This window comes from Scyliorhinus canicula, chromosome 13 (assembly GCF_902713615.1).
Source record: "Scyliorhinus canicula chromosome 13, sScyCan1.1, whole genome shotgun sequence".
Classification (NCBI taxonomy): Eukaryota; Metazoa; Chordata; class Chondrichthyes; order Carcharhiniformes; family Scyliorhinidae; genus Scyliorhinus; species Scyliorhinus canicula.
This window is the reverse complement of record NC_052158.1, coordinates 128,234,544-128,258,570: the sequence shown is the minus strand read 5'-3', so window position 1 is coordinate 128,258,570 and position 24,027 is coordinate 128,234,544. Positions and strand designations below refer to the sequence as shown.

The 24,027-nt window shown below is 41.6% G+C and overlaps 1 protein-coding gene across 9 annotated transcripts in view; it reads left to right on the top strand.

Annotated features, from left to right (window-relative positions):
- tnk2b (tyrosine kinase, non-receptor, 2b) overlaps window positions 1-24,027 on the top strand; it is a 405,837-nt gene that overhangs the window by 328,679 nt on the left and 53,131 nt on the right. For all 9 annotated transcript variants that reach the window (XM_038816361.1, XM_038816360.1, XM_038816362.1 and 6 more), the window contains 5 exons: window positions 2,048-2,200; window positions 3,279-3,556; window positions 3,841-3,967; window positions 4,298-4,444; window positions 13,055-13,149. In XM_038816361.1, the coding sequence (XP_038672289.1) occupies window positions 2,048-2,200; window positions 3,279-3,556; window positions 3,841-3,967; window positions 4,298-4,444; window positions 13,055-13,149 (800 nt within the window). The remainder of the gene's footprint in view (window positions 1-2,047; window positions 2,201-3,278; window positions 3,557-3,840; window positions 3,968-4,297; window positions 4,445-13,054; window positions 13,150-24,027) is intronic.

Here is a 24,027-nt window from a genome sequence, read left to right as displayed (position 1 = left end):
GGCCAAGGAGTGACCTAAAGAGGGCTTTAAAATTGTGTTTTAATAGAGTGTTTCCTGTTGTGGGGAAGTGTATAAATAGAAGTCATCAATAATATAAGGTAGTCACTAATAAATCCAATAGAGAATTCAGAAGATACTTCTTCCTCCAAAGAATGGTGAGAATGTGAAACTCGCCAGCACAGGCTTTGGTTGAAGAGTAATGTGCGTTGTGGATTATGGGGAGCCTGTCAACATTCTGCACTTGAATTTCTAGGAGGCATTTGATAAGGTGCCACTTCAATTGTTAGTGTGGAAAATAAAATCTCATGGTACAGGGGTTAATATATTAGCATGGATCGAAGATTGGCTGGCTGGCTGGCAAAATGTAGAGAGTATATATAAATGGGTCTTTTTCTGATTGGCAGACTGTAATGCGTGGAATACTGCAGGGGTCTGTGCTTGGGTCTCAACTTTTTACAATTTATACCAATGCCTTCGATGAGGTGAGTTAAGGCATGGTAGCTAAACTTTCATATGACGCAAAGATAGGTAGAAAAATATGTTGTAAAGAGGACATAAGGAGGTCGGAGGTGGGCACAGTTAGGGTGAGTGAGTGGTCTAAAATCTGGCAGTTGGAGTATAAGGTGGGAAAATGTGTAGTTGTTCACTTTGGCTGGAAGAACAAAAAAGCAGATTATTATTTAAATAGAGAATGCCTGCAGAGAGGGGCAAAGGGTCTAGGTCAGGGGTGGGCAAACTTTTCCGTGCAAGGGCCACATTCAGAAATTCACAATTTTAAAGGGCCGCATAGTATATTAAGTTAAATAATTACTTCACCCGGTTATGATTCTGGGCGCCTCATATAGAACATAGAACAGTATAGCACAGAACAGGCCCTTCGGCCCTCGATGTTGTGCCGAGCAATGATCACCCTACTCAAGTCAACGTATCCACCCTATACCAGTAAGTAACCCAACAGCCCCCCCATTAACCGTAAAAAAAAATAATTAAAAAATTTTTTAAAAAAAAAATGTTTTAATTTTTTTTTTTTTATGACTTGGTGGGCCGCATAAAGACCTTTGGCGGGCCGCATGCGGCCAGCGGGCCGTAGTTTGCCCACCCCTGGTCTAGGTGTTCTCGTACATGAGTCACTAAATGTTAGAATGCAGGTACAGCAAGTAACTAAGAAGGCTAATGGAATGCTATTCTTTATTATGAGCGAAATTGAAAAGTAAGGAAATTATGCTGCAGTTATACAGGGCATTGGCAAGACCACTTCTCTAATCCACCTCTAGAATGCTGCAAGCAGTTTCAGTCTCCTTTTTTAAAGAAGGGTGTAAACGCGTTGAAGCGGTTCAGAGGAAGTTTACTAGGTTGGTACCTGAAATGAGCAGGTTATCTTGAGGATGTGTTAGACGGGCAGGCGTGTTTCCAATAGAGTTTAGAAGAGTGAGTGGTGACCTGATTAAAGTATATAAGATCCTGAATGGTATTGACATGGTGGATGTGGAAAGGATGATCATCTTCTCTGAGAGTCTAGAATTAGGGACCACTGTTTTAGAATTAGGGGTCAACCTTTTAGGACAGAGATGAGGGTTGTCCGACTTTTGACCTCTCTTCCAGTAGGTGGTGGAGGCAGGTGTCATTGAATATTTTTAAGGCAGAGGTGGATAGATTCTTGTTAGGCAATGGAATCAAAGGTTATCGAGGGTAGACGGTGGTGTAGAATTAGAAACACAAACAGATCAACCATGACCTTATTGAATAGCAGTGCAGGCTCGAGAAGCTAAATGACCTACTTCACCTATTTTGTATGTATAGTATAGATGCATTGAAGGGGAAACTGGACAAACATATGAGCAAGAATAGAATAGGCGGTTACATTGGTCAATTTAGATGAGAAAATCTGTGGGGATGCTCAAGTGGAGCTTAACACCTACCTGCACTGGTTGGGTGGAATGGCCTGTTTCTGTATCACATATCGTATATAACCCTGTGCAATAGGTGCTCTGGCCGCATCTGGAGCGTAGCTGGAACTTAACGCTAATTCTCACTTGCATTTTGCCAGATGAATGTGGCTGTGAAGTGCTTGAAAACCGATGTATTAAATCAACCTGATGCTCTTGATGATTTTATACGAGAAGTCAATGCCATGCATTCTCTTGACCATCTCAACCTTATTCGCTTGTATGGTGTCGTACTGACCCACCCGATGAAAATGGTAAGCAAAATGTCAGAGAAGTTACAGGAAAACCTCTGAAATGTGCCTCTTTCTGCCTTATGATCGATAACAGCACAAAGCAGCTGCAATTTATGCTCCCACTTATGTACTCTGATAATGTGTCTTAATTGAAAATTCAGTAGTGTGATGTTTCAATTTCCAATAAGAAGTCTTACAACACCAGGTTAAAGTCCAACAGGTTTGTTTCAAACACGAGCTTTCGGAGCACGGCTCCTTCTTCAGGTGAATCAGGAGCCGTGCTCCGAAAGCTCGTGTTTGAAACAAACCTGTTGGACTTTAACCTGGTGTTGTAAGACTTCTTACTGTGCTCACCCCAGTCCAACGCCGGCATCTCCACATCATGGCTATCAATTTCCAATGTTTGTGGTCTCTTCTGAGTGAAGCTGCCAAATACCTGTCGCATTTAATTTGAAGCAGTGTTGGGTTTATGTCCTTTGAGAACGGAATGGGCCTGCCAAACATTTTCACCTGATAGTCAGTTTAAGATAGGAACATAGGGCAGCACGGTGGCGCAGTGGGTTAGCCCTGCTGTCTCACAGCGTCGAGGTCCCAGGTTCGATCCCGGCTCTGGGTCACTGTCCGTGTGGAGTTTGTACATTCTCCCCTTGTTTGCGTGGGTTTCACCCCCACAACCCAAAAGGTGTGCAGTCTAGGTGGATTGGCCACGCTAAATTGCCCCTTAATTGGAAAAAAAATAATTGGGTACTCTAAATGTATTTTCAAAATGATGGGAACATTGATCCTTACTGTTTGGAATAAAATAAAATGCAAGTTACATAGGTTAAAAGGTTCTACCCTACAGTTTCTTTCTCATTCCCAAGCAATCCAGTCCCCTTTTAGAGGGAGAAAACTGCACAAACGTTTGTTCAGTCTGATTTTACACTAGATTTCTCAGGGAAATTGTACTGTATATTCTTTCTGAGCATCTCATTTAAGTGGAACATTGGCAGAGCTGAAGTATTATTTCAAAAAGAATACCCATCTTAACAGGATGATTTCACTTGCTTTTTATCACTACTTTCAGATTCCTTTAACAATATTAATTTGCCTTCCCCAGATTACTGAACTGGCTCCACTTGGTTCTTTACTGGATCGTTTACGAAAAAACCAAGGTTACTTTCTCATCTCAACATTGTGCCAGTATGCAATACAAATAGCAAATGGCATGGCTTACCTCGAGTCCAAACGCTTCATTCACCGGGACCTGGCGGCCAGGAATATCTTGCTGGCCTCAAATGAGTTAGTGAAAATTGGAGATTTTGGACTCATGAGAGCTCTTCCACAGAATGATGATCACTATGTCATGCAGGAACATCGCAAGGTCCCTTTTGCCTGGTATGTGTGCAAAGTTACTTGCATTGAAATTATATCACCATGACAGAACTGGAACCTGCACAGATCAGACACATTCGGAAAAGTGTAGTTCCTCACAATCATGAAAGAACTTGCATTAAACATCACCGCCTTGATTTTATCATTGGCAACCATAAATCATCTGTTGCTGTATGATCCACCTTGGTTTTATTTCTATTGACGAAACCAAAAGGTCATCTCAATTGCTTGTTTAGAAACCTGTTCTATAACTGATAATAAATTTCTCTGGTCTATTTATTTGGTAGGTGTGCCCCTGAAAGTTTGAAGACTAGGACATTCTCACATGCCAGTGATACCTGGATGTTTGGTGTCACTCTGTGGGAAATGTATACCTACGGCCAGGAACCTTGGATAGGTCTCAATGGAAGTCAGGTAGTGGACTCAAACTATGTGTGCATATGGAGTTTTGAATGTCAGTGTATGTTTCACCAATCAAATACCTGTATGTGACTTAAAAGTGTCTGAACACATCTATTTGTCTAATTTGGTCTGTCTCAGAAACCTTTTGCCTTATGCAGGACAATACAGATGACATTCATTTTGTGTAAGTAGTTATTTTACTCAGTAATCAGTAATCTTAGTAATAAGTAATCCATGTCTGTGTATGAGTATCTGTGAATATGTGCGCATATGATGATTTATCTTTCACTTGGCCCATTATTTTAATAGGTTGAAACATGGTAATATTTTTCTTTCTTCCAGATCTTACACAAGATTGACAAGGAGGGTGAGAGGTTGCAAAGGCCTGAAGACTGTCCTCAGGATATTTACAATGTGCTGTTGCAGTGCTGGGCTCATAAAGCAGAAGATCGGCCCACATTTGTGGCACTCCGAGATTTTCTGATTGAGGTTAGTTAACATAAAACCAGCATATATATGTCATGTAATTTAGATTTATGAGGATGCCACCAGGACTCAGTAGTCTGAGTTGTAAGGAGAGCCTGGAAAAGCTGTGACATTTTTCCCTGGAGCGCAGAAGGCTAAGGGGTGATCTTATAGACGTCTATAAAATAATGAGGAGCATAGTTAAGGTAGATAGTCGACATCTTTTCCCAAAGGTAGAGGAGTCTAGAACTAGAGGGTGTAGGTTTAATATGAGAGGGAGAGATACAAAAGAGATCAGAGGGGAAATTTATTCACACAGAGGGTGGTGAGCATCTGGAACGATCTGCCAGAGGCACTGGTAGAGGTTGGTACAATTTTGTCTTTTAAAAAGCAGTTAGACAGTTACATGAGCAGCGTGGGTATAGAGGGATATGGGCCAAATCGGACTGGCTTAGTGATAGCAACTGGGTGGCATCGACAAACTGGGCCAAAGGGCCTGTTTCCATGCTGTAAATATCTATGACTCTATGACTAATAAACTTCCCGGGGTACATTACAGGAGTAGTATTGAAACAAAATTTCCGAAGAGTCACAGAAGGAGATAGTAGGCCAGATAACCAAAAACTTTGTCACAAGAGGGAAAGTGAATTAGAAAGAAATGAAACATGGGCAGCATGGTGGCACAGTGGTTAGCACAGCTGCCTCACGGCGCTGAGGTCCCAGGTTCAATCACGGCTCTGGGTCACTGTCCGTGTGGAGTTTGTACATTCTTCCTATTTGCTGTATTTGTGTTGGTTTCGCCCCCACAACCCAAAGATGTGCGGGGTAGGTGGATTGGCCTTGCTAAATTGCCCCTTAATTGGATAAAAATTAATAGGGTACTCTAAATTTATTTTTTGAAAAGGAGAAAGAAATTAAGGGACAGAATTCCAGAGTTTAGGGCCTTAACTGAAGGCCTGGTTACCAGTAGTGTAGCAATTAAAATTGGGAATGCTTAAGGCCAGAATTGAAGGAGTGGGGGGGAGGAGGGTGGGAGGGGAGGGGCGGGTGGTGGAGAATGGGGGTGGTGGGGGGAGGAGGATGTGGGGGCTGTTTGTGGGATTGGTGGAGAGGACAGAGATGAGGTGGGTGGCAAGGACTTATTGGGATTTAAAAACAAGGCTGAATATTTTAACATCAAAATGTTGTTTAACTAGGAACCAATGTAGATCACGGGGCACAGAGGAAATGGGTAATGTCCCCTCTAAAGTGTGCGAGTGCACAGATGTGCAAAAAGTTCAAAGGTATTGCACAAATCCTCAGGTTGACCCGTTTAAGATAATGTGCACGCCCAGGACAAAACATATAAAATTAAGATGCACAGGCTGCGTGTAACAACAAAAAAATTAGAGGGAACATTGGTGATTGGGGCTTGGTGCGTGCGTGATAGGATATGGGCAGCAGTTTGCAGATGGTAGAACATGAGAAGTTGGTCAGGAATGCATCAAAATAGTCATGTCCAGAGGTAACAAAAGCATGGGTGAGGATTTCAGCAGCAGATAGGGTGGAGTCACAGAGTTGGAAATAGGCAGACTTAATGATAGTATAGATTGTGGTAATCTTGGGGATTAATATAACTCCAAGGTTATGAACAGTCTGGTTCAGCCTTAGGTAGTTGCCACGGAGAAGGATGATATTGGTGAAGAGGGAGTTTGTGACAGAGACCAAAGATAATGGCTTTTGTATTCTCAATATTTAAGTTAAGAAAATTTCTGCTCATCAATACTGAATGTCGAACAATGAGTCTGACAATTTGGGCTGGGGTGTCAAGAGAGGGGAAAGGTTAAGGTCGATATTCTCAGCCTACACATTCAAACTGACAATGCATTTCCAGATATTGTTGCTAAGGGACAACATGTAAATGAGAAAAAAAAGGAGGGGGGGCCTAGGACAGCCACTTGGGGAAATATCACAGGTAATGGTGTGGGAGCAGGAAGCAAACTCATTGCACTTGACCCTCTAGCTGCAATGGATAGATAAAAATAAAACCAGGCAGGTATATTCCTACTGATCTGGACAACAGTGGAGAAATGTTGGATAGTTGGCTGCGTCAAAAATAGATTACTTTTGCCAGAGTGATGAAAAGAATTGCCTGATAATGCATCAAAGTAGTCTAAACAGGTCTGGTAATCAATGGCTATCCAGTTATTGTCAAAGTTGTTCAAGTCCGTATCCCTTGAATTTAAGATATAAAGGGCATATTGGGGAATGATGGGCTGAGAAAGAATAGGGACCAGGACAACAAATGTGACGGAGAAAGTAAGACTTATCAAATCAGTAACTGCAGGATGTCATAATGAATGCGAGGCCAAAGACTAGATAGTTGGAAATTTGAGAATGCAATTGTAAGTTACTTGAGGGAATTTTTTTGTTGACAGAAATTGATACAGAAACAAATAGACTTGGGAGGGGCTGGGGAATGTAGGGAGTGGGCAATGCAAGGAAATGATCAGGATTATCTTATCAGTGATGGTAAAGATAGCGGTGACAAGGCTGCATGAGATGATGAGATTGAGGGGGTTGCAATGTATGTAGGTGGGAGTGTATATATTGAGGAAGAAATAGGGATAAAGGAGGACAGTAAACTCAGAGAAATTAGAACAAATGTTGAGTTAGAGGTTGAAATAACTGAAGATGATCAGTTGCTCAGTGAAAGGAAGAAACTGAAGAAAAAGGAAGAAAATAAAGAGGACATCTGAGAAATTTAAATTGCATGGGCAGACTCGATGGGCCAAGTGGCCTAATTCTGCTCCTAGAACATAGAACGATACAGCGCAGTACAGGCCCTTCGGCCCTCGATGTTGCACCGACATGGAAAAAAAAACTAAAGGCCATCTAACCTACACTATGCCCTTATCATCCATATGCTTGTCCAATAAATTTTTAAATGCCCTCAATGTTGGCGAGTTCACTACTGTTGCAGGTAGGGCATTCCACGGCCTCACCACTCTTTGCGTAAAAAACCCACCTCTGACCTCTGTCCTATATCTATTATAGGACCTCTGTCCTATATCCTATGTCTTATGGTCTTATAAAGGAAGATAGGGAGAGATTTTCTTCAACATATAAAAGGTAGGAGAGAGGCAAAAATAGACATTGGACCACTAGAAAATGTGGCTGGAGAAGTAATAATAGGAAACAAAGAAATGATGAACTAAATAGTTACTTCGCATCAGTCTTCACGGTGGAAGACAGCAGTGGGATGCCAGAGCTCCAGGAGAACCAGGGGGCAGAGGTGAGTGCAGTAACCATTACTAAGGAGAAGGTTCTGGGGAAACTGAAAGGTCTGAAGGTAGATAAGTCACCTGGACCGGATGGACTACACGCCAGGGTCAAAAAAGAGAGAGCTGAGGAAATTGTGGAGGCATTAGTGATCATCTTTCCGGAATCACTGGAGGCAGGAAGGGTCCCAGAGGACTGGAAGGTGGCTAATGTAACACCTCTGTTTAAGAAGGGAGGGAGGAGAAGACGGAAAATTATAGGCCGGTTAGCCTGACTTCGGTCATTGGTAAGATTCTAGAGTCTGTTATTAAAGATGAGATCACGAAGCACTTGGGATGAGATCACGAAGCACTTGGAAGTGCATGGTAAAATAGGACTGAGTCAGCACGGCTTTGTCAAAGGGAGGTCGTGTCTAACACATTTGTTAGAGTTCTTTGAGGAGGTAACAAGCAAGTTAGACAAAGGAGAATCAGTGGACGTGATTTATTTAGATTTCCAGAAGGCCTTTGACAAGGTGCCACATCGGAGACTGTTAAATAAGTTAAAAGTCCATGGTATTAAGGGTAAGATCCTGGCATGGATAGAGGATTGGCTGACTGGCAAAAGGCAGAGAGTGGGGATGAAGGGGTCTTTTTCAGGATGGCAGCCGGTGACTAGTGGTGTACTTCAGGGTTCGATTCTGGGACCACAACATTTCACAATATACATTAATGATGTGTAGGAAGGAACTGAAGGCATTGTTGCTAAGTTTGCAGATGATACAAAGATCTGTAGAGCGACAGGTAGTATTGAGGAAGCAAGGGGGCTGCAGAAGGACTTGGACAAGCTAGGAGAGTGGGCAATGAAGTGGCAAATGAAATACAATGTGGAAAAATGTGAGGTTAGGCACTTTGGAAGGAGGAATCTAGGCATAGACTATTTTCTAAATGGGGAAATGCTTCGGAAAGCAGAAACACAAAGGGACTTGGGAGTCCTTGTTCAAGATTCTCTTAAGGTTAATGCACAGGTTCAGTTGGCATTTAAGAAGGCAAATGCAATGTTAGCATTCATGTCAAGAGGGCTAGAATACAAAACCAGGGATGTACTTCTGAGGCTGTATAAGGCTCTGTTCAGACCCCATTTGGAGTATTGTTAGCAGTTTTAGGTCCCATATCTAAGGAAGGATGTGCTGGCCTTGGAAAGGATCCAGAGGAGGTTCACAAGAAATATCTCTGGAATGAAGAACTTGTTGTATGAGGAACGTTTGAGGACTCTGGGTCTGTACTCGTTGGAGTTTAGAAGGATGAGAGGAGATCTTATTGAAACGTACAAGATACTGCGAGGCCTGGATAGAGTAGATGTGGAGAGGATGTTTCCACTTGTAGGAAAAACTAGAACCAGAGGACACCATCTCAGATTAAAGGGACGATCCTTTAAAACAGAGATGAGGAGGATTTTTTTCAGCCAGAGGGTGGTGAATCTATGGAACTCTTTGCCGCAGAAGGCTGAGGAGGCCAATTCATTGAGTGTCTTTAAGGTAGAGATAGATAGGTTCTTGGTTAATAAGGGGATCAGGGGTTATGGGGAGAAGGCAGGAGAATGGAGATGAGAAAAATATCAGCCATGATTGAATGGCGGAGCAGACTTGATGGGCCAAGTGGCCTAATTCTGCTCCTATGTCTTATGGTCTTATGGGTGATCCAGGACAAGGATTTTTGAATGAGACATGTGAAGGGTGGAACAAGGTGAGATACTCAAAAGAAGAGCAGTTGCCTGAAGAGTACAGGGGCAGCTTAAATTGTGATTTGGACATGAAGGCCCGGCGTGGAAACTTTATTAAGAAGAGAGACATCATCAGCCTTCAGCCTTGTTTCGGTTAAAGCTCTCTTGTTGATCCTGTCATCATCCACAGTGAGGCCATGGAAGATGAGGTTTTATTAACAATTGACCATACATTCTGGAGGGAAATAGAGAGGGGCTGGCCTATGAGTAGAATTCGTAGGATCAGAGTTGGGAGTAAAGAGAGGGATAAGAAGGAGATTTGCAAGACCAGCCCCAAGCAGGCGCATAGGTCGTGAAGGACAGGGAGAGACTAAGATTAAGCAATTGAGGTTGCTGCTTATTAGGCATTGATGAGTACTTTGATGGACCTTCCAGAGAAAGATAGATGAAATTATAAAATCATTTAGGAGGGAGTGAAGCCTTGGAATGTGGCATGAGAGTAGGAAAGACAATGAGTACTGAATAATTTCTATGAATTGGGGTTTGTGAGGGTGGATTACCTGAGGGTGGAGAAAAGGAAAGAACGTGAGAGATAAAGAGAAAAGTAGAGAATGGAGAGAAGAGGTGAAATAGAAGTGGTGGGCTCAGGTCTAGTATGGTAGTTAAAATGCACAGGTGGACACAGAAAAATTAAGCTGTGTTTGTAGCGAGATCAAGATAGCTAAGCTTTGAAATACATGGGTTATAGCTACGAGCTAACAAGTGGATAAAAAATGAATTTAAAGTCAAGGTTGATGTAGTGAAACTGGAATAGAATTGAAGACCTTGGGTAGAATTCTCCCACCCCCCGGGGGGTCTGAGAATCTGACCCCGGGGGGTGCCCCCACGGTGGCCTGGCCTGCGATCGGGGCCCACTGATCGGCGGGTGGGCCTGTGCCGTGGGGGCACTCTTTTTCTTCCGCCCTGCCATGGCCTTCACCATGGCGGGGGTGGAAGAGACCCCCTCCCCTTGCACATGCGCCAGTATGACATCAGCAGCTGACGCACCGGCGCATGCGCGGACTTCCGCTGGCCGGCGAAGGCCTTTCAGCCCCGGTTGGGCGCCAAAGACCATTCGCGCCGTCTGGCAGAGCGGGACCCAGTCCAGCCAGAGAATTCTGCAACTTTGGGGAGGCCCGAAGCCGGAGTGGTTCACGCCACTCCTTCCCGCCGGGACCTCCCGCCCCGCCTGGTAGGGTAGAATCCCGGCCCAGGTGAGTGAAAATAGGAAATTTAATGTGTGGAGCAACAATGGAGCATATTTTTCTAAAAAAAAACAAATTAAGTATTATCCAAATCAGTATTAAAATAGCTATTTCTGGGCCCAGGTGTTCCCGCAGGTAAATCTGACCATTGAAAATAACAAGGCATCATCAGGGCAGCATGGTGGCCCTGTGGGCAGCACTGCTACTTCACGGCACTGAGGGCCTGGGTTCGATCTCGGTCCCGGGTTACTGTCCGTGTGGAGTTTGTACATTCTCCCCATGCATGTGTGGGTCTCATCTCCACACCCAAAATAGATGTACAGGGTAGGTGAATTGGCCAAGCTAAATTGCCTCTTAAGTGGAAATAAAAGAATTGAGTACTCTAAATTTATTTTTAAAAACTGAAAATAACAAGGCATCAAACATATTCTACAATTGTCAAAATGATTGATCAAAGCCATTGTTCAAACCACCAGTTCAGTTTTGAAAGGCAGTAGCTAAAGATGGCAAAGAATTATTATTTTTTAAAATCTTTATTGTCACAAGTAGGCTTACATTAACACTGCAATGATGTAGCAATGATTTGGGGCAGCACGGTAGCATGGTGGTTAGCATAAATGCTTCACAGCTCCAGGGTCCCAGGTTCGATTCCCGGCTGGGTCACTGTCTGTGTGGAGTCTGCACGTCCTCCCCGTGTGTGCGTGGGTTTCCTCCGGGTGCTCCGGTTTCCTCCCACAGTCCAAAGATGTGCAGGTTAGGTGGATTGGCCATGCTAAATTGCCCGTAGGGTCCTAAAAAGTAAAGTTAAGGGGGGGTTGTTGGGTTACGGGTATAGGGTGGATACGTGGGTTTGAGTAGGGTGATCATTGCTCGGCACAACATCGAGGGCCGAAGGGCCTGTTCTGTGCTGTACTGTTCTATGTTCTATGTTACTATGAAAAGCCCCGAGACGCCACATTCTGCGGCTGTTCGGGTACACAGAGGGAGAATTTAGAATTCTCAGCTGGTACGGGAATTGAACCTACCCTGCTGGCCTTGTTCTGCATCACAAACCAGCTGTCTAGCCCACTGAGCTAAACCAGCCCGTTATTTAACGATAATCTCAGATGTTTAACTCAAACGAGAAGTATAATTTACTTGAATTTGCTGAAGAGCACATGAAGCCTTCTGATGAAATGAATCAGAGTTGGGGGGTACATCGATGACTATATCAGCATTGATTCTGTCAATTTTGGTTACTAAGCTTGTAGAGGTGACCATAGACAGTGGCATTTAAATCTGGAAGAACGGATCTGGTCCAACAAGTAAAATTAGTAGCACTTACCCCACTGGATAGCCAGTGAGTGAGAGGTGTGAGACGCCAGAGCTACTTTTAAACAGCTGAAGAAATGCAGGATACAGTGTTACTGCATTGATAGTGCTATAGAGATTGAAATTAATGGCCACTGTGTTCTTAATATAGATAACATATCCACAGGGAGCTCTTATGCTGAAGCACTCAGTCTGAAGTGAATTGGAAACTTCAAAGTTGTTGCGGCGTGTTGGGAATTGAATTAGGGACAAGGTGCAGACGTGCCACAGCTAGGACAGATGAAAAACAGGAATTAAGCTTAACCTATGTCAAGAAATGGCAGAAATTTCAATTAAAAATGGTTTAGCTGTCTAAACACAGGATTAAACTTCAGAAAACATAGGTGGAAATAAGCAACCCAGGTCCATCAATACATGAAACTGCCAAGAGGTTATACGCTACTAGAGTGCTGTATCAAGGCTGTGGGCCGACTGAATACAGTTTGAATCTGGATTGCGGATGTTCAAAATCTGTGCATAACTTTTATTTATAATCTTTATCGTCACAAGTAGGCTTCCATTAACACTGCAATAAAGTTACCCGAAAAGCCCCGAGTCGCCACATTCCGGCGCCTGTTCGGGTACACAGAGGGGGAATTCAGAATGTCCAATTCATCTAACAGCTCGTCTTTCAGGACTTGTGGGATGAAACCGGAGCACGCGGAGGAAACCCACGCAGAAACGGGGAGAACATACAGACTCCGCACAGACAGTGACCCAGGCCGGGAATCGAAGCTGGGACCGTTGAGCTGTGAAGCAACAGTGCTACCCACTGTGCTACCGTGCCTCCCGAAGTTAAATACAGAATTTTCTACATAGTTCCCAAATGTTCAGAACTTCTTGCTTTCAATCTCATCTTGCTGAGAAATGAACACAATTCCAGGTTTCTGTTAGGAGTTTTGGACTGGTTTTGGTGTCCCAGTACGTGCAGATAGAAATTAGTCCTATTTTTTGGTGTTAAGCTGTCCTGGTTCTCACAATTCATTTACTTGAGTTATCACACCAGTGGCAAAGTAATACTTTGTCTAAGAGATTATGTTTTGTGTCTACAATGCTAAAAGATGTATTTATGGAACAGGCCCAGCCCACAGACATGCGAGCACTGCAAGACTTCAGTGAAGTGGACAAACTGCAGATTCAGATGAATGATGTTATCACAGTCATTGAGGGCAGGTATGTGTGTCTGCAAATTGCAGCTGCAACAGTATTTTATTGTCTGTAAAACAATGGCATACTGCTGATCTCATCCAGCATGGCAAAAGGTTCCTGCTATTGGCTTTGATGTCCTGGGGTAGGTGAGGAAAAGCCTCTAATGATTTATTCACTATCCAGCGACCCTCGTGGGAAATACACATGTAGACATTGTGTGAGTACAGGATTGGTTTTGTTTGCAATATGTTATGGGCCAGGGTTAAGAGAACCCCATAGTGTATCATGGAGTTCACCTGACCCACAACTTTTAATAGATTGTGGTATGGGGAGCACACAGCCCACTCTACAGGTGTGGTACAGCAGAAATCAATTTTTTTTAAAGCAAAACAATGTTTATTCTATGAACTCAAGTTAACCTTTTTAAAACATACAGTGAACATCTTAGCAACCATTAATTCAAATACAACCCCTTAAAGAATACAACATTAAGTAATGCTTACTCTGTCCTTTTAACATCCAGAAGACTTACAAAAAACATAACCTTTAACAGAAGCACATCAGGTTAAAGTCACTACTGATAACATCTATAATTCTGAATTCACCAAATGACCAAGAGATAATATTTTCATGGCAGAGAGAACAGCAGTACAACTGCTTTGTCTGGCTTCAGTTCCAACACTGAAAACTAAACCAAAAAGACACACACACCCAAGCTTTTCTCAAAGTGAAACTAAAAAGCAGAGCCGAGCTCAGCTCCACCCACACTCTGACATCACTGCAGTAACATGAGCAGCCAAACATTTCTTAAAGTGACATTCTCATGACACCTCCCTCCAAGAAAAAAAAATAAACCATCATCTTCAAGATGGTTTCATTTTTCACCTTCCAACTATCCTTTAAGAAATGCACAAAATATACTTTTTTGTTTCAAAAAACACCACACGCAAACAGGTATCATAATATAGTCCTTTTTTTTGTTCTTCCTCCAACTGAATCCTTTCGATTGACAGTCTCTTTGAATAAGAAGGTCTCTGCACAATCCGTTCATTTCTCTACGCCTCTGCATTTTTCTTTAAAGTCAGATACTTTAGGTCAATCTGATCACAGAGTCCCTTGTAATTCTCCAACACAGGAGCAATGGTTATCAGAGCTTTCAGGCAGTCAAATGCCTGTTGAAAGTCCGCTGTCCACTGAAATTTTTGACGTTTCTTCAGCAAGTTTATCAGTGGAGCAACCATGCTACAAAAAGTTTCACAAATGTTCGATCAAATCCACTCATGCCAAGGAATCGGGTTATTTCCCTTCGACTTGAGGGTATCAGAAACTCCTCAATAACTGTTGGTTTCCCATCCGTGTGACCATTCGACCCTGTAAGATTGTATGGCCAAGGAAAGTGACTTGGACTTTTCCAAATTCACTTTTGGCTAGGTTTATACCAAACCCGCCTCCTGAAGTCAATCGAATAACTCCATCAGATGTTTTAAATGTTCTTTCCATGTCTGGCTGAAAATTACCAGATCGTTGATGTATACCACACAATTGGGTAATCCTGACACGACTTTGTTAGTTGACCGTTGAAATGTAGCTGGGGCGTTTTTCATACCAAATGGCATAACTTTGAATTGGTATATAACATCTGGAGTCACAAAAGCTGAAATCTCCTTTGCCCTTTCGGATAAAGGTACCTGCCAGTAACGTTTAAGTAAATCCAGTTTGTAAATAAAAGCTGATTGTCCCACTTTCTAAATGCAATCTTGCAAACGTGGGATAGGATAAGAGTCCGTTCTTGTAACTGCATTAACCTTTCTATAGTCCACACACAACCATCTGGTACCATCTGGTTTTGGCACCATCACTATGGGTGAGCTCCATTGGCTGGAACCCACTTCAATTATGCCATTTTTAGACATACTCTCAATCTCTTTGTTAACCTGTGCCAATGTTAAAGGGTTAAGTCTGTATGGATGTTGTTTGATTGGAACAGCCTTTCTCACATCTACATCATGAATAGCCATTTTAGTACTTCCCAATTTATCTCTACAAACTTGCCCACGTGATATCAATTACTCCTTCAGGTCAGTCCGTTTTTCCACTGGAAGGCAACTCAACAATTTATCCCAATTTTTAAGAACATCCTCATTTTTCAATTTAATTTGAGGTATGTCACAGTCATCTGTATTTGGTTCGTCACTTTGAGTTAGAATCATTAAAACCTCCTCCTTTTTTTCTCCTTCCCTTTCAAAGTACCTTTTAAGCATATTCACATGACACATTCGGTGAGTCTTCCTTCTATCTGGTGCTTTACCACGTAATTCACCTCACTTAATTTCCTTTCAATCTGATAAGGTCCACAAAATTTTGCTTTTAAAGGCTCAACTACCACTGGTAACAACACTAAAACTTTATCTCCACTGGCAAAACAACAAACTTTGGATTTCTTGTTCGCTACCGGTTTCCTCACATTTTGTGCAACTTTTAAATGTTGTCTCGCCAATTCACCTGCTCTATTTAATCGTTCACTAAAATTTGACACATAATCCAATGATGTAATTTCCGATTTCTCACTCACCAATTTTTCCTTAATCAATTTAAGTGGTCCTCTTACCTCAAGACCAAAAATTAGTTCTAAAGGACTGAATTTGGTTGACTCATTAGGTGCATCCCTAATTGCAAACAGTGCGAATGGAATTCCTTTATCCCAATCCTCTGGATAATCTTGACAATAAGCCCTCAACATTGTCTTTCATGTCTGATGCCACCTTTCTAACCCTCCCTGCGATTCTGGACGGTACGCAGTTGATTTAAATTGTTTTATTCCTAAGCTATCCATAACCTCTTTGAATAACCTTGAGGTAAAATTTGATCCTTGATCCAATTGTATTTCTGTATTTTCTTTACTAGATATGGACTACATATCTAGTCCATATCTAGTAAAGAGTTTAAGTAACTCCTCCACAATATTTTTAGCTTTAATATTACATACTGGAATGACCTCTGGAAACCTAGTAGACACATCCATTATAGTCAAAAGATATTGATTCCCACTTTTTGTTTTAGGAAGTGGTCCGACGCAATCAATTAGGACCCTTCTAAAAGGTTCCTCAAATGCTGGAATGGGTATTAAGGGTGCTGGTTTTATCACTGCTTGAGGTTTCCCTATCACTTGACATGTGTGACATGATTGACAAAATTTAACTACATCTTTATGTAGTCCAGGCCAATAAAAATGTTTTTGTATTTTAGCTTGAGTTTTTGTTATTCCCAAATGACTTCTCACTGGTACCTCATGTGCAACTCGCAACACCTCCTTTCTATACCCGACCGGCAATACTACTTGATGAACACCTGCCCACTTTTCATCCGCCTGCATATGTAAAGGTCTCCATTTTCTCATCAAGACATCACTTTTACGGTAATAACACTCTGGTATACACGCAGATTCCTCTTCCGTGTATGCTTTCTGATACATCCGTTTTATTTCTACATCTTTTTGTTGTAACTCTGTCAATTCTCCTGAACTAAAAATATCCGCCTCATCCTCCACCTGTTCTTGTTCTTTTTCAACCATCTGATCAAAAATTGTTTCTGATAATTTCACTTCAACTTCATCTTCACTCTTTGATTTCTCCTCTTGTCTTAACCTGTGACTTTGCGACCTTGTTACTACAAAATCTGGAAAAATCCCAGGATATTCGTCCTTCAACACTTCAGTTGTCTGATTTTCCACTGGCTTATCAACCACAGTAGGCATCACTCCCACCAGCGATCCAGCTATATCATTACCCAAGATAAACTGTATTCCTGGATAAGATAATTTCTCTGTTCCTCCTACTACCACTTCACCACTCTTCACTGGAATTTCCAACCTTACCTTATATAATGGAACACTACTCCTCTCACCCTGAATTCCACATATTACCACCTTTTTAGCAACATTCATCCCAAACTACATACCTTTTCATCTCTCACCATTAAAGATTGACTACCTCCCATATCTCTTAAAATTGTGACTTATTTACCTGCTCCTCCTGATACACATGAGTAAACTTTACCCACACAAGTAAATTCTTTAAAGAGTTCTGGCACCTTCTTATCAATCACCTTTTGATCAGGCTGTACAATCTTTTGCACCTCCTTCGCTTCACTTGGGCTTTCCTTTACCACTTTAACAAACCCCACTGTCTTATCCTGTTTTACCACATGAGCCTTCACACTGCTTTTCTTCAACCAACAACACTGTGACTTTACATGGCCTAGTTTATTCCAGTGAAAACATTTGAAACTTTTCATTTCTTTTCCACCCTCCTGGATTTCTTTTTTAATCTGAGGTACACTCTCCTTATTATCTCCCATCAGATCACCTTTACCTTTACCACTTGAGTATTTCTCATGTCCCCAGTTTCTATCCCTCACAGGGTGAAACTGATATCAGAAACCAAACTTTGATTTATGAACAAATTCCTAATAATCTGCCTGCTGCTAATCTCACTGTTTTAATCCTCTGCTCTTCCACATGAGTTCTCACCACATCAGGAATTGAATTTTTAAACTCCTCCAGAAGTATAATTTCTCTGAGAGCTTCATACGTTTGGTCTATTTTCAAAGCCCTTATCCACCTTTCATAATTACTCTGTGTGATCCTTTCAAACTCCATGTATGTTTGTCTGTAGGCTTCAGGCACTAGTTCATATGCACCTCGGATGGAGTTTTTTCACCTCCTCATACGACTCAAATACCTCCTCCGGTAGTGATGCAAACACTTCACTATACCTACCAGCTTTGTTTGAATCAGTAATAACCACATGTCCTGTGGCCATTTCATTTGTTTAGCTTCCTTCTCAAATTGAATGAAAAAGGCTTCTACCTCCTTCTCATCAAACCTTGGCAATGCTTGGACACATTTAAATAGATTCTCACCAAGCCTTTGACTATGACGCTCTTTCTCACTATCCTCATCACTATCATCCAACTGTACGATTCCCTTTACGCCTGCCAATTTTAACTGACTGTCATGTTTCATGGCCTTTTTCTGAAGTTCAAACTCTCTCTTTATCTTTTCCCCTCCTCTGTATCTCCCTTTCCCTTTCTTTCTCCTCTTTCGTATTCAAGCTGCTTTAAATCTTTCTCATGTTCCATTTGTTTAGGTTGTCACTGAATTTATGCCATTTCCAATGAGTCAAACTGATCTCAGGCAACTTTAAATGCTTAGCCACTGCCATAATTACCTCATTTTTTTGCATTTTGTCAGGTAATGTTAACTGCAATGTTTTTACCAAATCTAACAGTCTGCTTTTAGACTCTGTCCGTAAGGTACTGCGTGTCACCGTCTCCAAAAACTTCTGAGCCTCTGAAAGACCCATTGTCTACAACACACTCCCTGCTTAAACTAGAATACCACACCTGAAAAACAACCACAAAATGCTCACTGTCTTTAAATTCACTCAGCCAATCCAATAGATTGACTTTATCCCCCTAGAGCCCCCAATTTGTTATGGGCCAGGGTTTAGAGAACCCCAAAGTGTTTAATGGAGTTCACCTGACCCACAACTTTTAATAGATTGTGGTATGGGGAGCACACGGCACACTCTACAGGTGTGGTACAGCAGAGTTGAATAGCATGTCAACACTTTCTGTCGAAGCTCATACGTAACTGATGTAAAATTGGGCATGGTTCCAATGGGTATGTGTGAAATTATCCTGGCAAGGAGTTAATGCCTTCAGGAAAAGAAAGAAGAAACATGCCAGAGCAAGTGACAAGGGAGAAACTTTTTTTTGTTACATAAAAACAAGCACTAACACACTAAAGGAGCAGCAAGATTGCATGCCTTTTTTCCATTTGTAAGGAGCAAGTCCTGTGATTATTTTCTTTGTTTTTTTGTGACAAAATAGAAATGCAACTATTGTATTAGACAACAAATTAACAAGGATTAACTTAATTCCCGTCCAAGCACAACTTTGTGAACTTAAACTTTGCACTAAATGGGACAAATACATGCAACCAACTGAATCCCAGGGGGTCTATCTACAGTGCTACGATACCCTGGACCAGTGCGCGGTCAATTCCAGTTCTACTTGATCCAAAGTCGCAACACAGTTGAAATTAACTTTTATTTAAAAATACTCAAGGACTTTGGCTGCCCAATACAATAACCGGGTTTGTAAATTTAAACACTATTAACTTTTTATTATTTACAGTAACTATAATGAAATATGCATCAAATACAACTGGTCAACTACTACCTAATCTCGAACACCCCCCACCTTCCTCCTTTTAGCTCCCCCCACCCTCTATACACACACACACAAGCACACAGACAAACAAACACAGAGGAGTGTGAAATAACAATGAAAGTAAAAGTATAAGAGTCTTTGTTTCAGAAGAACATCTTCCAGTTAGTTTCTTCTTCAGTCTAGGCTTTCAGATATATGTTATATTTCCTTTCAGCTTGTGCTGGTTTTCGTTGTTGACTCCCAGAAATAGCAGGCAGCTAGCATTAGCAAGATAGAAAAAAACAGCTTCTTTCAGAGTCTAGAAGCTTCTGCCTTCAGACAGTAGGTAGCAGAGCAGAGAGAGAGAGAGAGAGATGCTTCCACTTTGAGGGTCCAGTGGCTTCTCCTGGGTTCTCTCTGAAAAAAAATACCTGACAGGAAGCAACCGTTGGTTGCCTGGCAGAATACTGTCCCTGGCCAATCCATTGATCACCATTCAACCAATCGAAACAAACCCCTCCAATATCTTGTGTTCTTCTGCCCAAAATACAAAACATTATAACACAGTGTAATATTTTGATACTTTGAGTTCCTTACTTCGTCTGCTCAACTTAAAGGATGTGTCCATTAATGATCCATGGACCAAAAGTGATATAGAGAAAATTAAAGAAATAGGAACTAAGGGAATCAATAGGAAGGGCCCTTAGAGCAGGTTCATATTGTGGCAAGACAGGAAATTGGAGGTCACCACTGTATGTTGAACCTCAGTTCCTTTCTTGCTGAAGAAACTGCGCCAATGAAAATAGTCCCCATATATCTGATTAGTTTAATGGCAGTGAATGAAATATATCTGCCAAGTTAAAGATTTGATCTGTGCTGAGGCAGCTGATCTTGGTCTGCGATGCACTTAACAAAGTGTTACGAACCCAGTCCAGACCTCGAAAGTTTGGGTCCAGAAACCTTTATTTTAAAGTAGATGAAACTTGAGAGCCCAGTTTCTTAAATAAATTCACAAGATTCCACAGTTCTAAACAAACAGAATATATTTTACTGTACAAGAGTCAACAATACATTCAGTACTCTACCATACTCTAATATACAAAATTAAAATGAGGTAAACATGAATTAACAGACGAACTGTTGTTGAACACACTTCAAACTGCACATTAAATGGCAGACCCAACCATGACAGGCCACACTTAATTCCTCAGCAACCTACCCAGATGTCAGTGATCACTGTGTGTCACAAAAACTCTTTAAATCTCTGTCAACTCACAAAGGATTCAACTCATTTCTTACAAGTATCTGTCCATTGATTTCCCGCAACATCAGCTCAAGTTCAGAATCTTCGCCATGCCAGAAAATGTAGTCTTCTGCATCCACACAGAAAACCCATCAAAGCAACTCTGAAATACAAATTCCCCCTCAAATCCACCAGGAATACTGTGCCAGTTTAGAGTCCAATCAATTGAGGAGGGAAATGCTAGTGTTTGGAAATCAAAAGTGGATACGATTTGACTCTGCTGTGATGCCCAAGACAGTTGATTAGCCTGTCAGGCAACATTTTCCAGACTCAGACATGAGGATTGGGTATCTGTGCAGCATAGTAAAGGGCTCCCGATGCTTCTGAAATCTTTACTACAGTACGAATTTGGTGCTTCAGGAAAAGAGCAAATAAAATTGGGAGTGGTGAAAGAGAAGTTGCGAGGAACCTTTATGCTCTTGCTGGGAGCAAACAACCATTTATTTGGAATTGGGTACTTCTAGCATCGAGCACAGTCCTGGAAATTCACATATGCTTGTATGTGGGTTGTGAATCATTTGTGATAAAGAGGATTTTTTCTGTAAGCTAATTATATTCTTATAGCTCCATTAGATACCATGAATCTCTCAATATAGATTGACACCAGCAGTTGGGTTTCTTTTGACTATATATTTGTTCAGTGAAACTTGGCATTGGTCTCTATCCACCCACTCATGAGTAATTTTCCACTTGTGTGGCTCTGGCATGTTGAAATGAATTCTGGAAGCGGGTTAAGGTGTAGAGTTTCTGAATAATGTTCCTCATGTTCGCTGATCCCTGGAAGAACCTCCAATAACCTTTCGGCACACTGCCTATCATGGATATTATTCTGTGTATGTGGCATGTTTTGGCCAGTCGATCTGTGCTCAAATATGTGGTTGCAAGACACGATCCCCACTTGGAAAATTATTTATCTAATGAGGATAAAAGGCAGTCCATGATGACTATAAACAATAACTGCAAGGCTGTTTCTGTAAGGAAGTGTATTTTCTCAGTATGTTTCTGTCTTCAAGAAACATTGATAAGTTCAGTGGTGAGTGGTTGAATGAATGATACTCATTAGCTCTACCAAGATCAAAGCGGATTCTATCTCCAGGTAAGGGTTAGAAAGGAAATAATGAACAATGCTGCATTTATTTAGTGCCTTTCTCACTCCACAAAGAAAAACAAATTTTGCAGCAGACTCGATGAAACAATTTATTGAAGGTAAACATTTAATTTCCTCTGATCGTTTTTGGTTTACAGTTTCTGTACTCAAGCATTATAAACTGGGACTTTATTGATCTGTATTTAGATCTGCTGTTCATGACAGAGTCCTGCATGGTGCAGTGACGGCAAAGCAAGCACATTGTAATCAATTTGATTTCAGGTTGTCAAATTGATATTTAATTTTTCCATTATATGAGAAATTGAGTACTTTCTGAATTGTCAATGTTCAGTCAACAGAACGTTGTAATCCTTAAAGTTTCCATAGTTACTTTGTCCTTTCTTCCTAATCACATTGCATGCTACTTTTCTATACTTCAGTCAAGATGCTAAGACACAGTGTGTTAATGGGCTTTATCAAGACAACTTAACAATTAGCAAGCAGAAGTCTGTGAAATGGAACCATTGCTTTCAACCTTTATTGATTTCCCTTCTACAAAGTACTCCATCTGCTGGCTGGAAATAAAAAGAAAATTGAAAATTATCGACTTGGTTTTGAACTCTGAGCATGTGCAGGGCACTTCAGCATTTTGTGGTTAATTGGCCTTTTACAACATGCCAACTCTTCCAAGGACTGCCCTCAAACAAAAAAAATCAAGGTTCCATGTCATTAGGACATTGTTGGTCTTGTAAATTGTTACCTCAACAAATGTATTAAAATTCACATGCCAACTCTTCCAAGGACTGCCCTCAAACAAAAAAAATCAAGGTTCCATGTCATTAGGACATTGTTGGTCTTGTAAATTGTTACCTCAACAAATGTATTAAAATTCACAAGCAGCAGGGTAGCATGGTGGTTAGCATAAATGCTTCACAGCTCCAGGGTCCCAGGTTCAATTCCCGGCTGGGTCACTGTCTGTGTGGAGTCTGCACGTCCTCCCCCTGTGTGCGTGGGTTTCCTCCGGGTGCTCCGGTTTCCTCCCACAGTCCAAAGATGTGCGGGTTAGGTGGATTGGACATGCTAAATTGCCCGTAGTGTCCTAATAAAAGTAAGGTTAGCGGGGGTTGTTGGGTTACGGGTATAGGGTGGATACGTGGGTTTGAGTAGGGTGATCATGGCTCGGCACAACATTGAGGGCCGAAGGGCCTGTTCTGTGCTGTACTGTTCTATGTTCTATGTTCTATGACCAGAAAGAACACACAAGAAATAGGAGCAGGAATAGACCATATGGCCATTCAGCATGATCATGATTGATCTTGGGCTTCAGCTCCATTTTCCATATCCCTTAATTCCCTTGAGACCAAAACTGTCAATCCCAATCTTGAATGTAGAAAATTTCATAGATCCACAACCCTTTAAGTGAAGTAATTTCTCTACGCCTCAGTCCTAAATAATCAGCCCCTTATCCTGAAAATGTACCTCCCTATTTTAGACTCCCTAACCAGCAGAAACAATCTCTCAGTATCTACCTTATCAAGCCCCTTCAGAATTTTGTAGCTTTCAATAATATTACCTCTTATACTGATAAACTCTAGTGAATATAAGCCCAATTCACTTAGCCTCTTACCATAAAACAACCCCTCATCCCAGGGCCCAGTTTAGTGAACCTTTGGTGTACTGCCTCCAATGCAAGTATATCATTTCTTAAATGTGGGGACCAAAATTGCACATAGTATTCCTGATGTGGTCTCAGTAAAACCCTCTACAATTGTAGTAAAACTTCTTTATTTTTGTATGCCAAACCCCTTGCACTAAGGCCACCATGCCATTTGCCTTCCTAATTGCCTGTTGGACATGCATGATAACTGTCTGTGTTCCTTGTATGAACACACCAAAGTTTCTTTGAACATGAACACCTCCAGGTTTCACACCTTTTAAAACTATTCAGTTTTTTTTATTTTTAATGACCAAAATGAATTGCCCATTAAATTAGCCTATTTATATCTCTTTGCAGCCTCTGTGTCCTGCCTGCAGTTGACCTTCCCACCTAACTTGGGAACTCCTAACAAATTCAGATACGTTAGTCTCTCTCTTCACCTAGGTTATAAATAGCTGAGGCCCCAACACTGATCCCTGTGGCATTCCACTATTCACTGCAAGCCGATTTGAAAAAGCCCCCTTTAAGCCCACTGTCGGCTTTCTATCCATTAATCAATCCTCTATCCATGCTAAAATTGTATTCCAACTTCATGAGCCCTTATTTTGCCATAACCTTTTCTGTGGCATCTAAGCGAATGTA